At 38.2% G+C, this 16,739-nt stretch overlaps 1 protein-coding gene across 2 annotated transcripts in view; it reads left to right on the top strand.

Annotated features, from left to right (window-relative positions):
- The window catches only part of brwd1 (bromodomain and WD repeat domain containing 1), a 75,212-nt gene extending 60,182 nt beyond the window's left edge, over nt 1–15,030 (top strand). For both annotated transcript variants that reach the window (XM_062975100.1, XM_008107507.3), the window contains exons 35-42: nt 149–295; nt 1,182–1,334; nt 2,265–2,440; nt 5,389–5,621; nt 6,172–6,384; nt 7,168–8,013; nt 8,632–9,540; nt 12,636–15,030. In XM_062975100.1, coding sequence (XP_062831170.1) covers nt 149–295; nt 1,182–1,334; nt 2,265–2,440; nt 5,389–5,621; nt 6,172–6,384; nt 7,168–8,013; nt 8,632–9,540; nt 12,636–13,642 — 3,684 coding nt within the window. In that variant the 3' untranslated portion in view covers nt 13,643–15,030. The remainder of the gene's footprint in view (nt 1–148; nt 296–1,181; nt 1,335–2,264; nt 2,441–5,388; nt 5,622–6,171; nt 6,385–7,167; nt 8,014–8,631; nt 9,541–12,635) is intronic.
- The last annotated feature ends 1,709 nt before the right edge of the window (nt 15,031–16,739 follow it).

Here is a 16,739-nt window from a genome sequence, read left to right as displayed (position 1 = left end):
TCCACTCTTTCCAGAAGACAATAGCAATTTTGCAGTTGTATAATGTATATTATAGTCCAGTAATATTGATGTTATATCCTAGTGTCTTAGGTTTGCCTGGACCATTCCTTAATGTTTTATTTAGGCATTTTATATTTCTGTCTTAAAGCGGCAGACCATGAAGAAGAAAACCATTGTGAAACACAGCTTTGATGGAAATAGTTGGAAAAAGCAGTGCATGGAACTTATAAATTTAATTTTCCAATGTGAGGATTCTGAGCCATTCAGACAACCTGTTGATCTGAATCAGTACCAAGTAAGTTACTCTTCACTGATGAGACTTTATAGAGATAATCTCCTCTGAGTTTCATAACTTGAAAAACAGCCAGGAGAATTACAAGGTGTGTTCCTTGTTTGAGCTTAATAATGCAGAACATTCAGTTCCTTTTGGCCTTGTATCAGCTTTTCCAAACCTGTTTTGGACTCTAGCTCCTGTCATCCTGGATGACGAGAAGTGATATCAAGATGGAAAAGCTTTATGAATAGTGGCTAAATGCAAATGATTGTTCCATGTATAAATTCACATTAAAATACCTCACTTTAATATTATTGTCACCAATACTACAATGCATAAAGTGTTCCAAACTAACCTCAGTTTGAAATTCATTTCATGAATATTGTATCTTTCCTCTCTTCAGGAAAACTGAAGATTGCAAACAGTACAAATTTAAACATTAAAAAGAATAAAACCTGCTGACACCAGTTTCAACAAGGCAATGTTCTGCAAGTTAAAACAAAAGACCTTAAAATACTTTGAAATTCTTTCACAAAATAACTAATTTGGAAAAGTATGAATGGAAGGGAAAGACATTGCAAAGTTGCAGAGTTTTGAGATTTATTCTCAGATTTCCAGAATTGTCTCCATAGTTTGTTCTAACATTCTTCAAATACTACTTCCTATGATGGAATAAGAAATAATAATATCAGAATTGGCCCATAAGGTTGCATGTTTAAAACTGTGTCTATCTGTCTATTTATCTCACAAATTATTGCTTGTATCATTCACCTGTTTTATACTGCAAACTGTGTTCTCCTGTTTGGCTTTGTCAAGAGGCATATGCATATAACAGAAGTCCACCCCCATTTTATTTTTCAGCTACAAAATGTTTAAATTATGTAATTATTTTGGTTTCTTTATTTAGGACTACAGGGAAATTATAGACACACCAATGGACTTGAGCACTGTAAAGGAGACGCTAGAAGCTGGAAACTATGATACACCAGTGGAACTATGTAAAGATATCAGATTAATATTTAGCAATGCTAAAGCTTATACCCCCAATAAGAGGTCCAAGGTAACATTTCTATATTGTTTTTCATAGCAGTCAAATTTGCATTTAGATTAATTAAAGAAGAACTGAGGCAGAGATGGCCTTTAAGTGTGAGGGACAGTGTTAACCTAGGTCAGTGATGGCGAACCTATGACACACGTGTCAGCACTGACACGCCTAGCCATTTTTGTTGACACGTGGACGCGTGCCAAGAAGGACTTTTTTTATCCTTGGCTCCTGCACAGCCAGGTGCAGAAGCCGAGGATGAAACATTTGCTGTAGTGTGGTGGGCGCTGCTAGTGCAGCAAAAGGGGCTCCACTAGGCCAGGCCGCTGCCTCAGTTTGGGATGAGTGGCCAAAGCCCTGGATGAGGGAGTGGAAAAAGGAGGGGGAGCGTCGTTCAGGCCGAGCGAAGGAAGGGAAGGGGAGCTGAGGAAAGGGAGTGAGAGCCACCACCGGCCTCTGAGGCTGGGCCGGGTACAAAGAGAAGCCGCTACTGTGGCTCTGAGGAGGGTTTTTGTTCAGTCACATCAAGCGGCGCAGGCAGTGCAGGACGTGAAGGGCACCAGGTAAGCTTGGCCTGGGCTTGAGGGGAGCACCCATTTGCCTGATGCCAGCCAGAGTTGTTGTAATATAAAGAGAGCCAAACTATTGGCAGAATAGCTCTCCATAGTTTGCTAAATGGAGTCCCCTGAGGTGAGAAAGGCGGGGGTAGAAATGCTGAAAGTAAATAAATAATTCTGGGATGCAGTGTTAAACTATGGAAATTAGCTATAAGCTCAGAATTTAGGTAATGTGTTTTAACTTTCTTACATAACTTGGTTTTATACTAATCCATAATGACCAGTATAAACTAAGTGGTAAATCTCACATAATTTATGAATTGTGTTTATTTTTATATTTGAGAACTTGGCTCAAATATTTCACTCTCCCCCCCCCCCCCCCCCAATATAGATTTACAGCATGACATTGAGAATATCTGCACTGTTTGAGGAAAAAATAAGGAAACTCCTTTCTGACTACAGAAATGGACAAAAATACAACAAAAGATTGCAGAGAGGTCGGAGAAGTCAGAGATTCAATAGGAAATTGCAGGGTCAGTCTGCAGAGTCTACTACCAAATCACTCAGGTAATCTCTTGAGTCAAACTTGGATCTAACATTGTAATTCTAATAGCAGAAATGGCTGTACTCTTGGAACTAGGATGAGGGTTCTTCTTCATGATCTCTGTGTCTCACTCAAATGAGTTTTTGTACCAGTGTACAAAATGTTCTAGAGATGAGTAGCTTTCTGGAACCCTGTCCCTCCTTGTACTGTGCATGGCATTAACCACTAAGTTATCATCCCTTCAGTTTCTCTCTGTCTGCCAAGCAAGTCACTTCTTTCAGTGTGGTCTAGTGTTGAATAGCTTTTGCTTGCTGTGCATTTGTATGGAATTGCTTTTCGTTTTGTTTAGTTTCATTCATTTTGTATCAGTTTTGTATTTGTCCCCGTTTTCAAAAATGGGAGCACCTATATGAATAGAATTTTCATCTGGCTTACAAAAAAACCCGTAAATTTTCGTACCATTGGCTGCAGTGGGAGGGCTTCCAAGCCTCACCCCCCCCCCCCCCCCGCGCGCGCTCGGTTTTTGGGCTAGTACATGCTGTACAAGGATCGTCTATCCCTAATAACGATCCATGTCAACCCTTCTGATTATGTATTCCTTCTGGTTGTTGTGATTGTTTCTTATGGTCTTCACTGTTTTACTAGCTGTATAGGTCTTTAATTTTGTTTAATAATGTGTTTCTTGTAATGTATGTTGCTGTTTTTATGCATGTAAACCACCCTGAGTCCCTTCGGGGAGAGATAATAAAGTTTTACTTACTTACTTACTAGCAGGGTGAAAATCACCATATACGGAGGGCATTTCGACCTCCTTTTAGCCCACCAACTTTTAAAATGTTTGGGTCTTCCTCAGAGTATTATTATTATTATTATTATTATTATTATTATCATTATTAACACCCATTGGTACACATCAGCTGTCATGGGGAAGCAGACCTCTCTCAGACTCAGCTTAGGGTCCCAGAATAACTATTGTTATTAATATTATTATTAACACCCATTGGTACACATCAGCTATAATGGGAAAGCAGCCCTCTGTCAGTACCTGCTTATTGTTATGCAGGCCGAAAGTAAAATGAAAGCAAGCACGATGACTGTGCAGCTTTCCCTTTCGCGTCTCCTTTTGTTTCGTCCAGAAATGGCATCTTTTGTTTAGTGCATCCGAATGGACGATACTGAATGAATAGATGAATGAAACAGATGAAACAAATACTGCGCACATCACTAGTGTTGAATAGCTTTGCCTCTATTTTAATCTTTCTTAATATTTCACTAATTACTTCATATTTTTCTCTATCTGTACCAAAAACTTCTTCCCCCTTCTGCGGCTTCTATCTTTTTATATAAAAATTATCTAACTGCCATACTGAATGCTTATTCTGTTTAGAGTAGAGCATAACACTAGATACACCAAATCTGCTGCTGATTTACTAATCGAGCTCTGAAGAATTGGGCTTCTTATCTTTGGTTCCACCTCTGGCAACAATCAACATTTTGGATCAAGAAGCAACTTGTCAAAATCGGTCTTCATCGATTTTATTACTAAATCATGTGACAAATCCAAAGCCCTTTTTGGTTTTGAAACTGGTAGCAGAAATGTCAGGACCAATGTAGCATCTTTTGATACTGAAGATCATGATGTCACAAGCTTTGGACTTATTGCCCCACTCTTAGAAGACTTCAGAAATTGAGGCACAGATTCTACAATAATTAACAGTCTGAGATCAAGAAGCATAAACCAGAATTATGTCCATGTAGAGAAGTCAATGAGCAGCCCAAGGGTTATAAATCCAAGATGTGTAGCAGCAGGTCACAAGGAGGACGGATGTTACAATTACTTCTCCAACTTTTGGTCCTGACTGTTTTGGTACAGTTGCACTCTGACACGTCAGCACATAGTGTGTTCCATCTCCATGTCATCCATCGATGCAGACTCCCAATTGTGTGATTGGCAGAGACCATGAAGAACTTTTATCAGACATTACAGATTGGACTCTAGAGCGTGGATTTGGCCAGGCTATTCTTTATTCTGTTATGCAGTGACCTGACCTACCACTCATTGCTAAGCTTCATAGTAATCTATTTGTGTGAGGCCCAGAGACCACAAAAGATGATTTAACAGGCTGCTTACCTGTAACTGTGATTCTTCATGTGGTCTTTGTGCCATCACACAAACCCACCCTGCATTCCCCTCTGTTTAGGTCTCTATCATCGGCAGATTTAGAAATTAGGGATGTTAGCTTGGTGGGGAAAATCAACTGCAGTATGAGAATGGGGCAGCCTCTCTGCTCTAGAACATTCCAGTAGGATCTCTGCACAAGCATGACGAACTCATTTTTGTGAAGGCATAGACCCCAGTTTACACATAAGCAATCTGTCCTTTTGCAAAATCTGCATTGGAGAATTAGAAAACCCCTCAGCGAATAATTTTTTAGCAGTTCAAAGGGCTGCAAGAAGGAACCAGTAATGACAATATCCATTGTACTTAGAGTAGTGTAATTATCCCAAGTGCTCTTCATTAGTAGATGAACAATTCTGTTTCACAATAGCTTCACAGTTGGTGAATTTTTTGAGGTTGATAATCTGCAGTTGCAATCCTATCCACTTAGTTTTGGTTAGGTGCCGTTGAACTATCGAACAAACCTTTGAGTAGCCATACCTCAGATTCCACTTTAAAGTAGCATAGCATAAAGTTGTGCATCTGATCAGATGAAGAGGTGTTGGCTAACTGGAAAAGTTAACAGAAAATGTATTATCAAATATTTCTTCAGTTTAATTTTTATATGTATTACTGGCAATGTGGGTGAGACACTTCTATTTATGAATACTTTCTAAAATTGTGTTGCATCTTAAAATTAATTTCACAGTACAATTTGCAGTATTCCATAAAGTTGAAGAACATTTAAAACACACAAAGAAATATTATAAAATCTATATTCATAAAGTGCACATTGTCTTACTTTTTGTCAAGAAATTCAAAGCAGAAGCAGTGCAAATCTCAGCCAAACATTCAGTCTGAGGCAGAAGACTTATCTAACCAAAATAACTCAAGTAGAAGCATCTGTATAAGCCATAAACTATATACAAGCAGCTCTAGCCGCAGAATTGCCAACTTGTCTTCGGACTCCAATTCTGAATCTTCTTTTGGGAAATATGCACGAACAAGGAGCACAGCTGTGCTAGGCGGTTCCACGTTATCATCAGGTGAGTAATCTATGAGGAAAACATGTTGCAAAAACTTGTAATAGTATTTGCAAACTCTGCTGTATCTCAACTTGACTGTCAATTGAAGCAGGCAGATTCCTGCAGGGAGTAGGAAAGAGAGAATTTAAGATGAAGGGCATTGTCATTTCCTACCTCTTATCAGGTACCTTTGGGAGACCAAATGATGGTCAACTTTTTCCTGTCCTTCCTTGCATTTTGAAAGCATTTTCCCCTTCATTACAACAAGAACATTAGCAGTGGATTTGCTGCTAGTGCTTCTTCACTGTTAAACTCCCAATAACTCTTCTTTCACATGTCTTGATTTTTTATTTTATGGCTGGGCACAAATGTTTGTTTCATTGAAGTGAATAATCTACTGTATTTCTTAGAACTCAAGAATTTTGAATACTTGATATCGATCGTTAGCAACAATTTGTTCAGAATAGCATTTGGCTGTCATAAGAATACAGAACAATTCAAAATTTATTTTAACTTCCCATGCTGTTAAATCTGGATACTTCTTTCAAGTTGTAAATATCTAACTTTACAGAAAGTGAACTAGAACAATCAACAATGGATTCATCTTCAAGTAGTTCAGAGGAAAGCAAAGAAAGTTCTCCAGCTATTTCATCTCCTCTACTGTATAATGGAACACATGGGAAAAAGAAAAACTTCAGGGTTACTAGAAATAGAGCACATCATCAAAAGCAAATAAAAAAAGATGTTGATCATAGAACCAGAGTTGTTTACTCTGTTATGCCAGGTATGTAGCTCTCATATTTTAAAATGACCATATCTTTTGGCTCAGTAGGGCCTATTGTGACCCCCCACAAGTCGATAAAATGTACTTTGAATATTTGCCGTTGTCTGTTGTGAACCGCCCTGAGTCTCCAAGGGAAGAAAAGGAGGGATAGAAATAAATTATTATTATTATTATTATTATTATTATTATTATTAGATGTTAAAGCTAATAGTCACACTAGGTTATAACAAATACCACAGCAAAGGGAAATGTAATCAGATCACCATTCTAAAAACAGTCTAATATTAAATTGTAGTGCTTTTGTTAGTATGAAAAAGAGCATAAGTCTCCCTGGAGACTTTTCTTGCTTATTTAGTTCATCAACATAGCATCTGGTAGTTTAAATGGCTATGAGTGCTCCCTGCTGGGTGCTATAGGAGATATGGAGAGGTCATACAACAAGAGGACTTCCTGTGCTAATGTAAGTATGGAAAGGTCAACGTCAGTAGCTCAAATTACACCATGAAATTAAAAGAGGCAAAGTAACTGCCAGGATGCAATTTTGGAATTTTTCATTTGCATATATGCTAGCTTAGGAAACTGCCATATTAAATACATTCTTCTCGAGATCTTTTTGGATAACTCTCCCTGATATGTTGTCAATTATGTGAGAACTAATATTTAAATAGTTTTCTGGGGATTCAAATGTCAGTAGTAGAGTTTGATAAAAAGCCTAGCATAAATTAAGAGTAGTCTACAATTTCAAAAATATTTGACTTTTGTGAACATTTGTATTGTGCCTAGCTTCTGAAGAGAATGAAAATAGTCAGAGGACTGCCAGGAAAAGAATACCAGTGAAAGAAACAGATACTTCAAAGGAGCTATATGAAACTACAAACAACAGGCGTGGGAGGCACAGAAAAATTCCACGTAGAAGTGCTACTGTGGCAGCTAATAAATTAAGACTTATGAGTGATGTAGAAGAGGAGTGCTCTAGCTCAGAAAGTGCTGTTATTGGGTGTAAAAACAGAATATTGCCTCATCGTAGTGCCTCTGCTGCAGCCAGAAAAGTGTTGCTAAAAGACTGTGATGAAGAAAGTTCTTTTACATCTGAAAGTGAGAAAGAACAATCTAACATGAGAAAACCCTGTAAAGATAGTTCTCTTCGAAAAAGGCATGTTAGAGAGTCTGAAAGTGGAAGTTCAGATTCTGAATGTGGTATGCAAAAAACACCAAAGTGCTATCATATTAATGGTCATAAACAGAGAGTTGTTTCCAAATTAAAGGACACATTTGGCTCTTCAGAAGACAGCCCTCAAAGCCCCATACCAGAAGAGAGGGTTTTTAAAAAAACTACATCTTTACACAAAAGAGACACCAGGAGCAACTCTGAGGAAGATTCTGAGCCAGAGAGGGACAGTAGTTTACCAAAAAGGTCAGCCACTCACTGCAGGAAAGCTAAAGTTTTGAGTGATTCAGAGGAAGGACAGTCGGAGAAAGAAGATAAAAATGCTGTTTTTTCAGAGAACAGAAGCTTTCCTAAGACTTCAGGACAACCCAGCAATCACTATCACTGCTCATCTAATTTAGAACAAGAAATGGATAGCAGTAATTCAGCAGAAAGGAAGAAAAAGGAAGCTACCAAGAAAGGTGATGTATCAATGGATCAGGCCCAGTAATTTTTGCATTCTTTAGTTTTAAAATGCTCTTTTTTTGTAATGCACATGGGAATTGTTGCCATAAAAGTGAAATGTATTAGATTTCAGTTTGTTTAATAAAATATGTCCATGTCATTATCTCTAAGAGTTAAACCAACCTAAATCCACTCAGGATTGCATCCCTAATAACCTTGCTAAGCTTTGTAAATATGGTTGATTTTTAAAAGAGTTATCTTAATATGTTTCTTAAACGTGCTTTCTACAGAATTACAAATTAAGCTCAGTATAAATGATTAAGATTAGCTTTACAGATAGTAAAATAGTGTACAGATGTTAAGATAGTGTACAGATATTAAAAACAATATTGTGTAAAAAAACCCCTACCTTTTAAAGGTTTTGTGAACCTTCTGTTGAATGTATTGTCAAACCTTATGTTGATTTGATATGTTATGTGAAGGTGCGTTAATTATGAGTGGATTGCATGCTTTTATCATGTTTTGACTATTTACTACGTTATTTTGGCAAATATCTGCCAACAAATAACTTTTTAAAGCTGAGTTACACATTTTGTGATTTCTCATTCTAAGGACACTTTTTAATTTCTTTATAGAACGTGTCAGCCAAGAGAATGGGCGTGGAAGATCAACCAGGAAAAGGTCGTATGAAACTGATTCTCAAAAAGAAGTGACTCTTAGTAAAATGCAAAATAGTGTTCATCATGATTCACACAGATTACCATGCAGAAGGGCAATTGTGGCAATTAACAAATTGAAGTTGATGGGTGATGTAAATGACTTCCCTACCTTGGAAGCCAGAGACTCTGCAAACAAGAATGGAAAACTAAACCATCACAGTGTTTCTTCAAGAAGAAGGGAGGAATCAGCCAGCTCAGGAGATGCAAGTCAACAGTCAGAGGAAGAAGAAAACCAACACAACATCAGGAGAAAATGCACCTTATCAGGTTCAATGAGTTTTCCTGCCAGGATATATGATAGTGACTCTGAAAATAGTTCAAATTCTGAAAGTGCTGCAAGAAAAAAGAGACTTATTAAATCCCTTAGACACAAAAATACAACTGTCCATGATAAATCCTCTTGTATAAAACCCAGAATGAAAATTTCTAAGAGAAGCCCAAAGAGCCATACATTAAAGGATAAAAATAATGATACATTTCTTGCAGGGGATACTATAGCCAGTTCAGAATCTCAAGAAGAATCTCAGTGCAGTGAAAAAGTAGGGAAAAGACATACTTATCAGAAGACTACAACTACTTCTAGTAAATCAAGCTCCCCAAATCACATCAGTGCCACAACAGATACCGATGTGGAACACAGAGAGGATGGAATAGGCTCTATGCCCTACAGCAAGGGATTTTCTAGAAAATCAATATCAAAATGCACTGTAGACACCAGTTGCCCTTCCAATTTGGAAAATGAATCAAATTCCAATAGTAGCAGTTACAGTGATGGCATGATTGAACACAAGAGAAAGAAAAGAAAAGCAGAAGTAACTAAGAAAGGTAATACAATAGCATTAATGTATTAGACTTTGCTTACTTCAAAGATGTTGCTGCTTTAGTCTGTATCAACATAAATATAAAATTATCCTGTGGCATTTCAAACCTTTCTTGGTTTGAAAAAAAGAAGCTTGTAGTATAAGCTTTCATGGACTCAATCTCCTTGTATCTGATGAAGTCTTTGGAAGTTTCTGCTACAAACTACTTTCTCTCAATTAGTCTCAGAGATGCTACAATAATTCCTTTGTATCCTGTTTGGTAGTGGTGGTTTGTTGTAGGTTGTTGTCATGCTGATGATCATGATGCTTAGATCAGAAATAGTGCAAGGTTAACAGAAGGGATAATGATTCGGAGGCCGCACACAGTACTAAATACAGTGGGGGGGAAAGTATTTAGTGAGATACCAATTGTACAAGTTCTCCACTTAAAAAGATGAGAGAGGCCTGTAATTGACATCATAGGTAGACCTCAACTATGAGAGACAATATGAGAAAGTACATCCAGAAAATCACATTGTCTGATTTTTCACGAATTAATTTGCAAATTATGGTGGAAAATAAGTATTTGGTCCATAACAAAAGTTCATCTCAGTACTTTGTTATATATCTTTTATTGGCAATGACAGAGGTCAAACGTTTTCTGTAAGTCCTCACAAAGTTGGTACACACTGTTGCTGGTATGTTGGCCCATTCCTCCATGCAGATATCTCAAGAGCAGTGATGTTTTGGGGCTGTCACTGAGCAACACGGACTTTCAATTCCCTCCAAAGGTTTTCTATAGGGTTGAGATCTGGAGACTGACTAGGCCACTCCAGGACCTTGAAATGCTTCTTACGAAGCTACCCCTTCATTGTCCTGGCAGTGTGCTTGGGATCATTGTCATGCTGAAAGACCCAGCCACGTTTCATCTTCAGTGCCCTTGCTGATGGAAGGAGGTTTGCACTCAAAATCTCACAATGCATGACTCCATTCATTCTTTCATGTATACGGATCAGTCGCCCTGGTCCCTTGGCAGAGAAACAGCTCCAAAATAGGATGTTGCTACCTCCATGCTTCACAGTAGGTAGGGTGTTCTTTGGATGCAACTCAGTATTCTTTCTCCCCCCCAACAGTTCTGCCAAACAGTTCTACTTTGGTTTCATCTGACGATATGACGTTCTCCGAATACTCTTCTGGATCATCCTAATGCTCTCTAGCAAACTTCAATTGGCCCAGACATGTACTGGCTTAAGCAGGCGGACACGTCTGGCACTGCAGGATCTGAGTCCCTGGCAGCATAGTGTGTTACTGATGGTAGCCTTTGTTACATTGGTCCCAGCTCTCTGCAGGTCATTCACTAAGTCCCCCGTGTGGTTCTGGGATTTTTGCTCACCGTTCTTATGATCATTTTGACCCCACGGGGTGAGATCTTGGGTGGAGCGCCAGATCAAGGGAGATTATCAGTGGTCTTGTATTGCTTCCATTTTCTAATTATTGCTCCCACAGTTGATTTCTTCACACCAAGCTGCTTGCCTATTGCAGATTCAGTCTTCCCAGTCTGGTGCAGGGCTACAATTTTGTTTCTGGTGTCCTTCGACAGCTCTTTAGTCTTCACCATAGTGGAGTTTGGAGTGTGACTGCTTGAGATTGTGGACAGGTGTCTTTTATACTGATAAGTTCAAATAGGTGCCATTACTACAGGTAATGAGTGGAGGACAGAGGAGCCTCTTAAAGAAGTTACAGGTCTGTGAGACCCAGAAATCTTACTTGTTTGTAGGTGACTAAATACTTATTTTCCACCATAATTTGCAAATAAATTCGTGAAAAATCAGACAATGTGATTTTCTGGATGTGTTTTCTCATGTTGTCTCTCATAGTTGAGGTCTACTTAGGATGTCAATTACAGGTCTCTCTCATCTTTTTAAATGGGAGAACTTGTACAATTTGTATCTCACTAAATACTCCCCCCCCCTACTGTACATAGCAAGATCCTCAGATTCATAAGACTATATTGTTGTCCCTCGACATTTATGGTTAAGCATTCATGGATTTGATTACTTTAGGATTATTGTATTTGCCACTGCTCTGCTTGCTTTTCTAAATGTGACCAATTAAATAGTATTCTGTAGGCATTTCTAGGTCCTCCAGCACAACCCTGTGCTGGGGACTAGAAATACCAACAGAAGAGTTCTCACAGTTTTTATTTATATTCACAACTTTTCCACTTTCATGAGAACCCTATACCACTCCCACAAATGTGGAGGGATTGTTTTAGATGAGGAAAAATGGTTGTAATGTAAAATACTATTGGTCATTTCTAATATTTGGTCACTTAATAAGTCCAAAAAGCAGATATTTTAAATGGGTATGGTGCTGGTGGAAAAGTCTTTTCAGGTTCTACCTTTTCCTGATGATCCAGATCTATAAAGCCATGTAGGAACTAACCAAGAAACACATACATACTTTGACTTTTATATATACAGACTACTGCCAACACTAGAGCCATCTCGTTGAACACTACTCTTGCATCCCCCAGAAGGGCCTGTTTTGTCTTGCCCAACTCTGGGACCAGATGTCCAACACCACACAGAAGGGCTCTTGTTTTCCATAGATGATGATGATGAAGAGGAAAGCGAGATAAATAGCATAGTGTCCAAGCACCTAGAACTGTGGAAGGCTCTCTTTAACCAGTGATCATGGTATCCCTTTTTAAGCATATTTATTTATCTTTGACTCACATGTATGAATGTTCTTTGACTTCCCAGAGCCAGTTGGTTGCTTCTAGAATTGAGCTAAGTGTTTCATTGGGAGTTGGATCCTATCAAAAAATGCAATTTAACTGTAGAAAGTTTGGACTGTTTCAGTACAGGTGCAAGGCAACCTATATATGTGAGTTCACATATAAAGGTTGAAGAACAACATTAGGCAACCAACCTGTTTTTGTGGCTGGAGATTGTTTATCTGTTCCTTTTGGCAAGGAGCTGGACAGGGGCACGTATGCAGCACAAGCCTCTAGCTAGAATTCTCTGCAACTCAAATTACATGTGGTATGTCAAAGTGAACTAATTAATTTCTCTTGCAGCTATATCAGTTTTAACTTTTCTTTTTTTTCTTTTGTAGAATTGATTTCTCAAGAAATGAGTCAAAGTCAAATAGTGCTCAGGGGCAGGAAAAAATTCAAATATTATGCAAAACAGAATAGTGAAGCAATGACTGTCAGAACTCGTAATGCACAGAAAATACCACGCCGAAGTGCTGCTGTGGCTGCAAACAAAATTAAACTAATTACTTATGCTAGAGAGGAAAATTCAAGTTCAGAGATTGGTTATACTCCAAACAAAAACAGAAGATTGCCAGATCGGAATGCATCTGCTGCAGCTAGAAAGATATTGGATGATCCACTTAAACTCTCTGAAAGTGAAGGAGAATTGGGAGAACGTAGGATTAAAGAAGAACAATTTGAATCAGGAGAATCTAGTAAACATTTGGATTCTGAAAAAGAGAGTAAGGTAAAACAAAAAAGCAAGCACAGAAATGGGCAACAACTTATTACAACTGTGACTCGAATCTATCCAAAACGGAAGAAACTTGTAGAATTTTCTAGAGAGGAATCCTTCAGTAGTACTACATCTGAGGACCAGAGAGATTTGAGCCAGTCATCTCCAGATTACCACAATGCAAAAATCAACTCTGCCGGAGATTCTGATCCAGAAAATGTGTGTATAGTTAGAACAGTAAGGAGCAAGGCAAAGAGTGCTGGAGGAGTTTTATCAAAGAGCCAGAAAACACAAGCTTCAGGGAGTTCAAAATCTGAACCAGAATGCAGTTCTAATATTTCTTCAGATTTAGAACCTGAAACAGAGTTGGGAAAAAACAGCGAAGTCAGGAAAACAAAAAAGAGGAAGAGGAAAGCCATTCCAGTCAGTCAAACGATAAGTGATGCCTTTTCTGAATCATCCAGAATACCTCAGAGAAGAAAACGACCAAAAGTAAATGAAGAGAATGATTCTGAAGAATTGAAGTATACAAAATATCGAAGAGTAAATCGGCGTTCCAAAATCAGAACTAGAAATGGGGGCAGGAGAACTGTAAGATATGCAGATGAGGAAGATGATTGTGAAATGTAATATTTTTGTGGTGTAGCCCACTTTTCTTTTACTGGTGATACTAGAATTAATAATAAACGGGATCTTCTCTTCCTATAATTCAGGGAATATATATATATATATATATTTTTCTATGAAAAAGTTAAATGCAGAGGTTTTTCTTTTCATATTATAACTTGCACTTGTCTGGCTGTGTAGCAGCATTTAGCACATATGCCAAAATGTGCCTCATTATAGGGGCAAAATTTTTCTCCGTAATGGTATTTTGCTAATTATAGTAAGTGGCAGAAGTGAGTGGATGATTGGATAAAGTGAATAATTTTACGGTGCTGCAAAGATACACTACACAAGTCATACTGCATTAGGCTGTTCAGTAAACTGATTAATCTTAACAGCTGTGTGTCTTAAGATTTGTTACAGCAGTAACAAGTCTAGCATCTAATACTGTATATTCTGAACAACTCAAAGTGGTTACTTGTTTTAAAGAACAACTATGGCAAATGGTTACCAAATAATGTAATAACTTGTAAAAATTAGCGGTGCTACAGATGTCTGAAAAACAGCTTGAAATAATCAGTAATAAATAATATTTACTGATCTTATAAATATGTTGATAAAAGATGTTGCTCTTATACATAAACGCTTTAATATATGGCTTCCATGCTGTAAATTTAAGACTATTAGAATACAGGTGATCACTTGAGCCTAAGCTTGGGGGGGGGGGGGGGAATGCATTTTGTTACGAACAAGCAAACATGTAAGTATACCCTGTGGTTTGTGTTTTTTCTTCAAAATGAATTAAATTGTTAATGCTGAAAGTGCTATGATTAACATGTTTTGCTGAAATTTAATGCTTGATTCCTTAAGATTTAAATTATTTATAACTTAGATTATTGGTGCACTTAAACCAGTCCACCTCCTGATTTGTCATAGTAAAGCACCTTCTTGTTGGTTGTGTTCAAGTCGGCACTGTTGGAGGAGATGTAATTTCATTTCATTATTGCATATCCAGAGTGGGCAGTACTTTATATTGTATAACTGTTTAATGGTAAGATGTACACATTTTCTTTTTAAAATAACATTCTCCCTTGGTTGACCTTCTGGAGAGTATTTTTAACCCTTGTCTCTCCTAGAGATACCTTTTTTGTTATAGTATAACCCCTATTTGTTCTAGTCATACCTCATGTACAGTTTTCACTTAATAGGCATTTAATTTATCCCTGTGGGCCTCCTGATGTTTATTTTGTTAGAACTATTAATGCAGGGTGATATGCATCTTTTTTATTAAATGAGCAAAACCCTGGTCTTTAGAATGTTGGTTTTGTCTTCTACTACTTGGTTTCTCAAGATAATATTCCCCCAATCATATAATTTGTTTATTAATAAAGAAATGCTATTGATCAAAGTTATTTATTTTTGTATGCTAGAAAATGTGCTTGACATTGATAAATTTACACATTTCTGTATTTAAAATGAAGCTGAACTGGAGAAGATTTGTTTGTTCAGGAGCCTTGGAATTGTACTGTGTTTCTGAAGGAACAGTAGTGAAATGACAATGGGAAGGCCTCAAAACTCTGTACTTGATCAGAAGGGCACTTCTATGTAAACAGGCTTCTATAATAATGAATATTAATTGTTTAATTTTGGTTTATTAAAGTAAACCAGTATAATGTGAAACAAAGTTCCACACAAAATGTATTTCAGTTAGTAGAATAAAAGCTTGAATTTCCCAATCCATATATATAAAAGAGTGATGGCATCAGGGCAGCGGACAAAACAACAAAACTACAGGCTCCCCAACCTCGAAATTTGACAACACAACCCATCATCCAAGCCTCTAGGTTGATACAACAAAAAGAAAAGAAAAATAAAGTCCTAATTAGAAGGAGAGGAATGATTGTTTTTATCCAATTGCTGCCAGTTACAAGGCAAAGTTCCGCCCACTTGGTCTCCTAGCAACCCACTCAGCCTAGGGGACAGGCACAGTTAGGCTTCACTTAGGCCTCTTCCACAGATTATTTAATTTGCACTGGATTATATGGCAGTGTAGACTCAAGGCCCTTCCACACAGCTATATAACCCATTTATAATCTTACATTATCTGATTTGCACTGGATTATCTTGACTCCACGTTGCCATATAATCCACTTCAGTGTGCATTTTATACAGCTGTGAAGAAGGGGCCTCATATAATCCAGTTCTAACCAGATAATATAAGATTATAAATATACAGTAGAGCCTCACTTATCCAACATAAAACAGGCCGGCAGAACGTTGGATAAGTGAATATGTTGGATAATAAGAACGGATTCAGAAAAATCATAGAATCATAGAATAGTAGAGTTGGAAGAAACCTCATGGGCCATCCAGTCCAACCCCCTGCCAAGAAGCAGGAAATCGCATTCAAAGCACTTCCGACAGATGGCCATCCAGCCTCTGCTTAAAAGCCTCCAAAGAAGGAGCCTCCACCACAGTCCGGGGGAGAGAGTTCCACTTCCGAACAGCCCTCACAGTAAGGAAGTTCTTCCTGATGTTTAGGTGGAATCTCCCTTCCTGTAGTTTGAAGCCATTGTTCCGCATCCTAGTCTCCAGGGCAGCAGAAAACAAGCTTGCTCCCTCCTCCCTATGACTTCCCCTCACATATTTGTACATGGCTATCATGTCTCCTCTTAGCCTTCTCTTCTGCAGGCTAAACATGCCCAGTTCTTTAAGCCGCTCCTCATAGGGCTTGTTCTCCAGACCTTTGATCATTTTAGTTGCCCTCCTCTGGACGCTTTCCAGTTTGTCAACATCTCCCCTCAACTGCGGTGCCCAGAATTGGACACAGTATTCCAGGTGTGGTCTGACCAAGGCAGAGTAGAGGGGGAGCATGACTTCCCTGGATCTAGACGCTATATCCCTACTGATGCAGGCCAAAATCCCGTTGGCTTTCTTAGCAGCTGCATCACATTGCTGGCTCATGTTTAACTTGTTGTCCACAAGGACTCCATGATCTTTTTCACATGTACTTCTGTCTAGCCAGGCGTCCCCCATTCTGTATTTTTGCATTCCATTTTTTCTGCCGAATTGAAGTATCTTGCATTTGTCCCTGTTGAACTTCATTTTGTTAGTTTCGGCC

The sequence above is a fragment of the Anolis carolinensis genome, chromosome 3 (genome assembly GCF_035594765.1).
Source record: "Anolis carolinensis isolate JA03-04 chromosome 3, rAnoCar3.1.pri, whole genome shotgun sequence".
Taxonomy (NCBI): Eukaryota; Metazoa; Chordata; class Lepidosauria; order Squamata; family Dactyloidae; genus Anolis; species Anolis carolinensis.
Note: the sequence above shows the minus strand (reverse complement) of the source record. Positions and strands in the feature narration are given on the sequence as shown.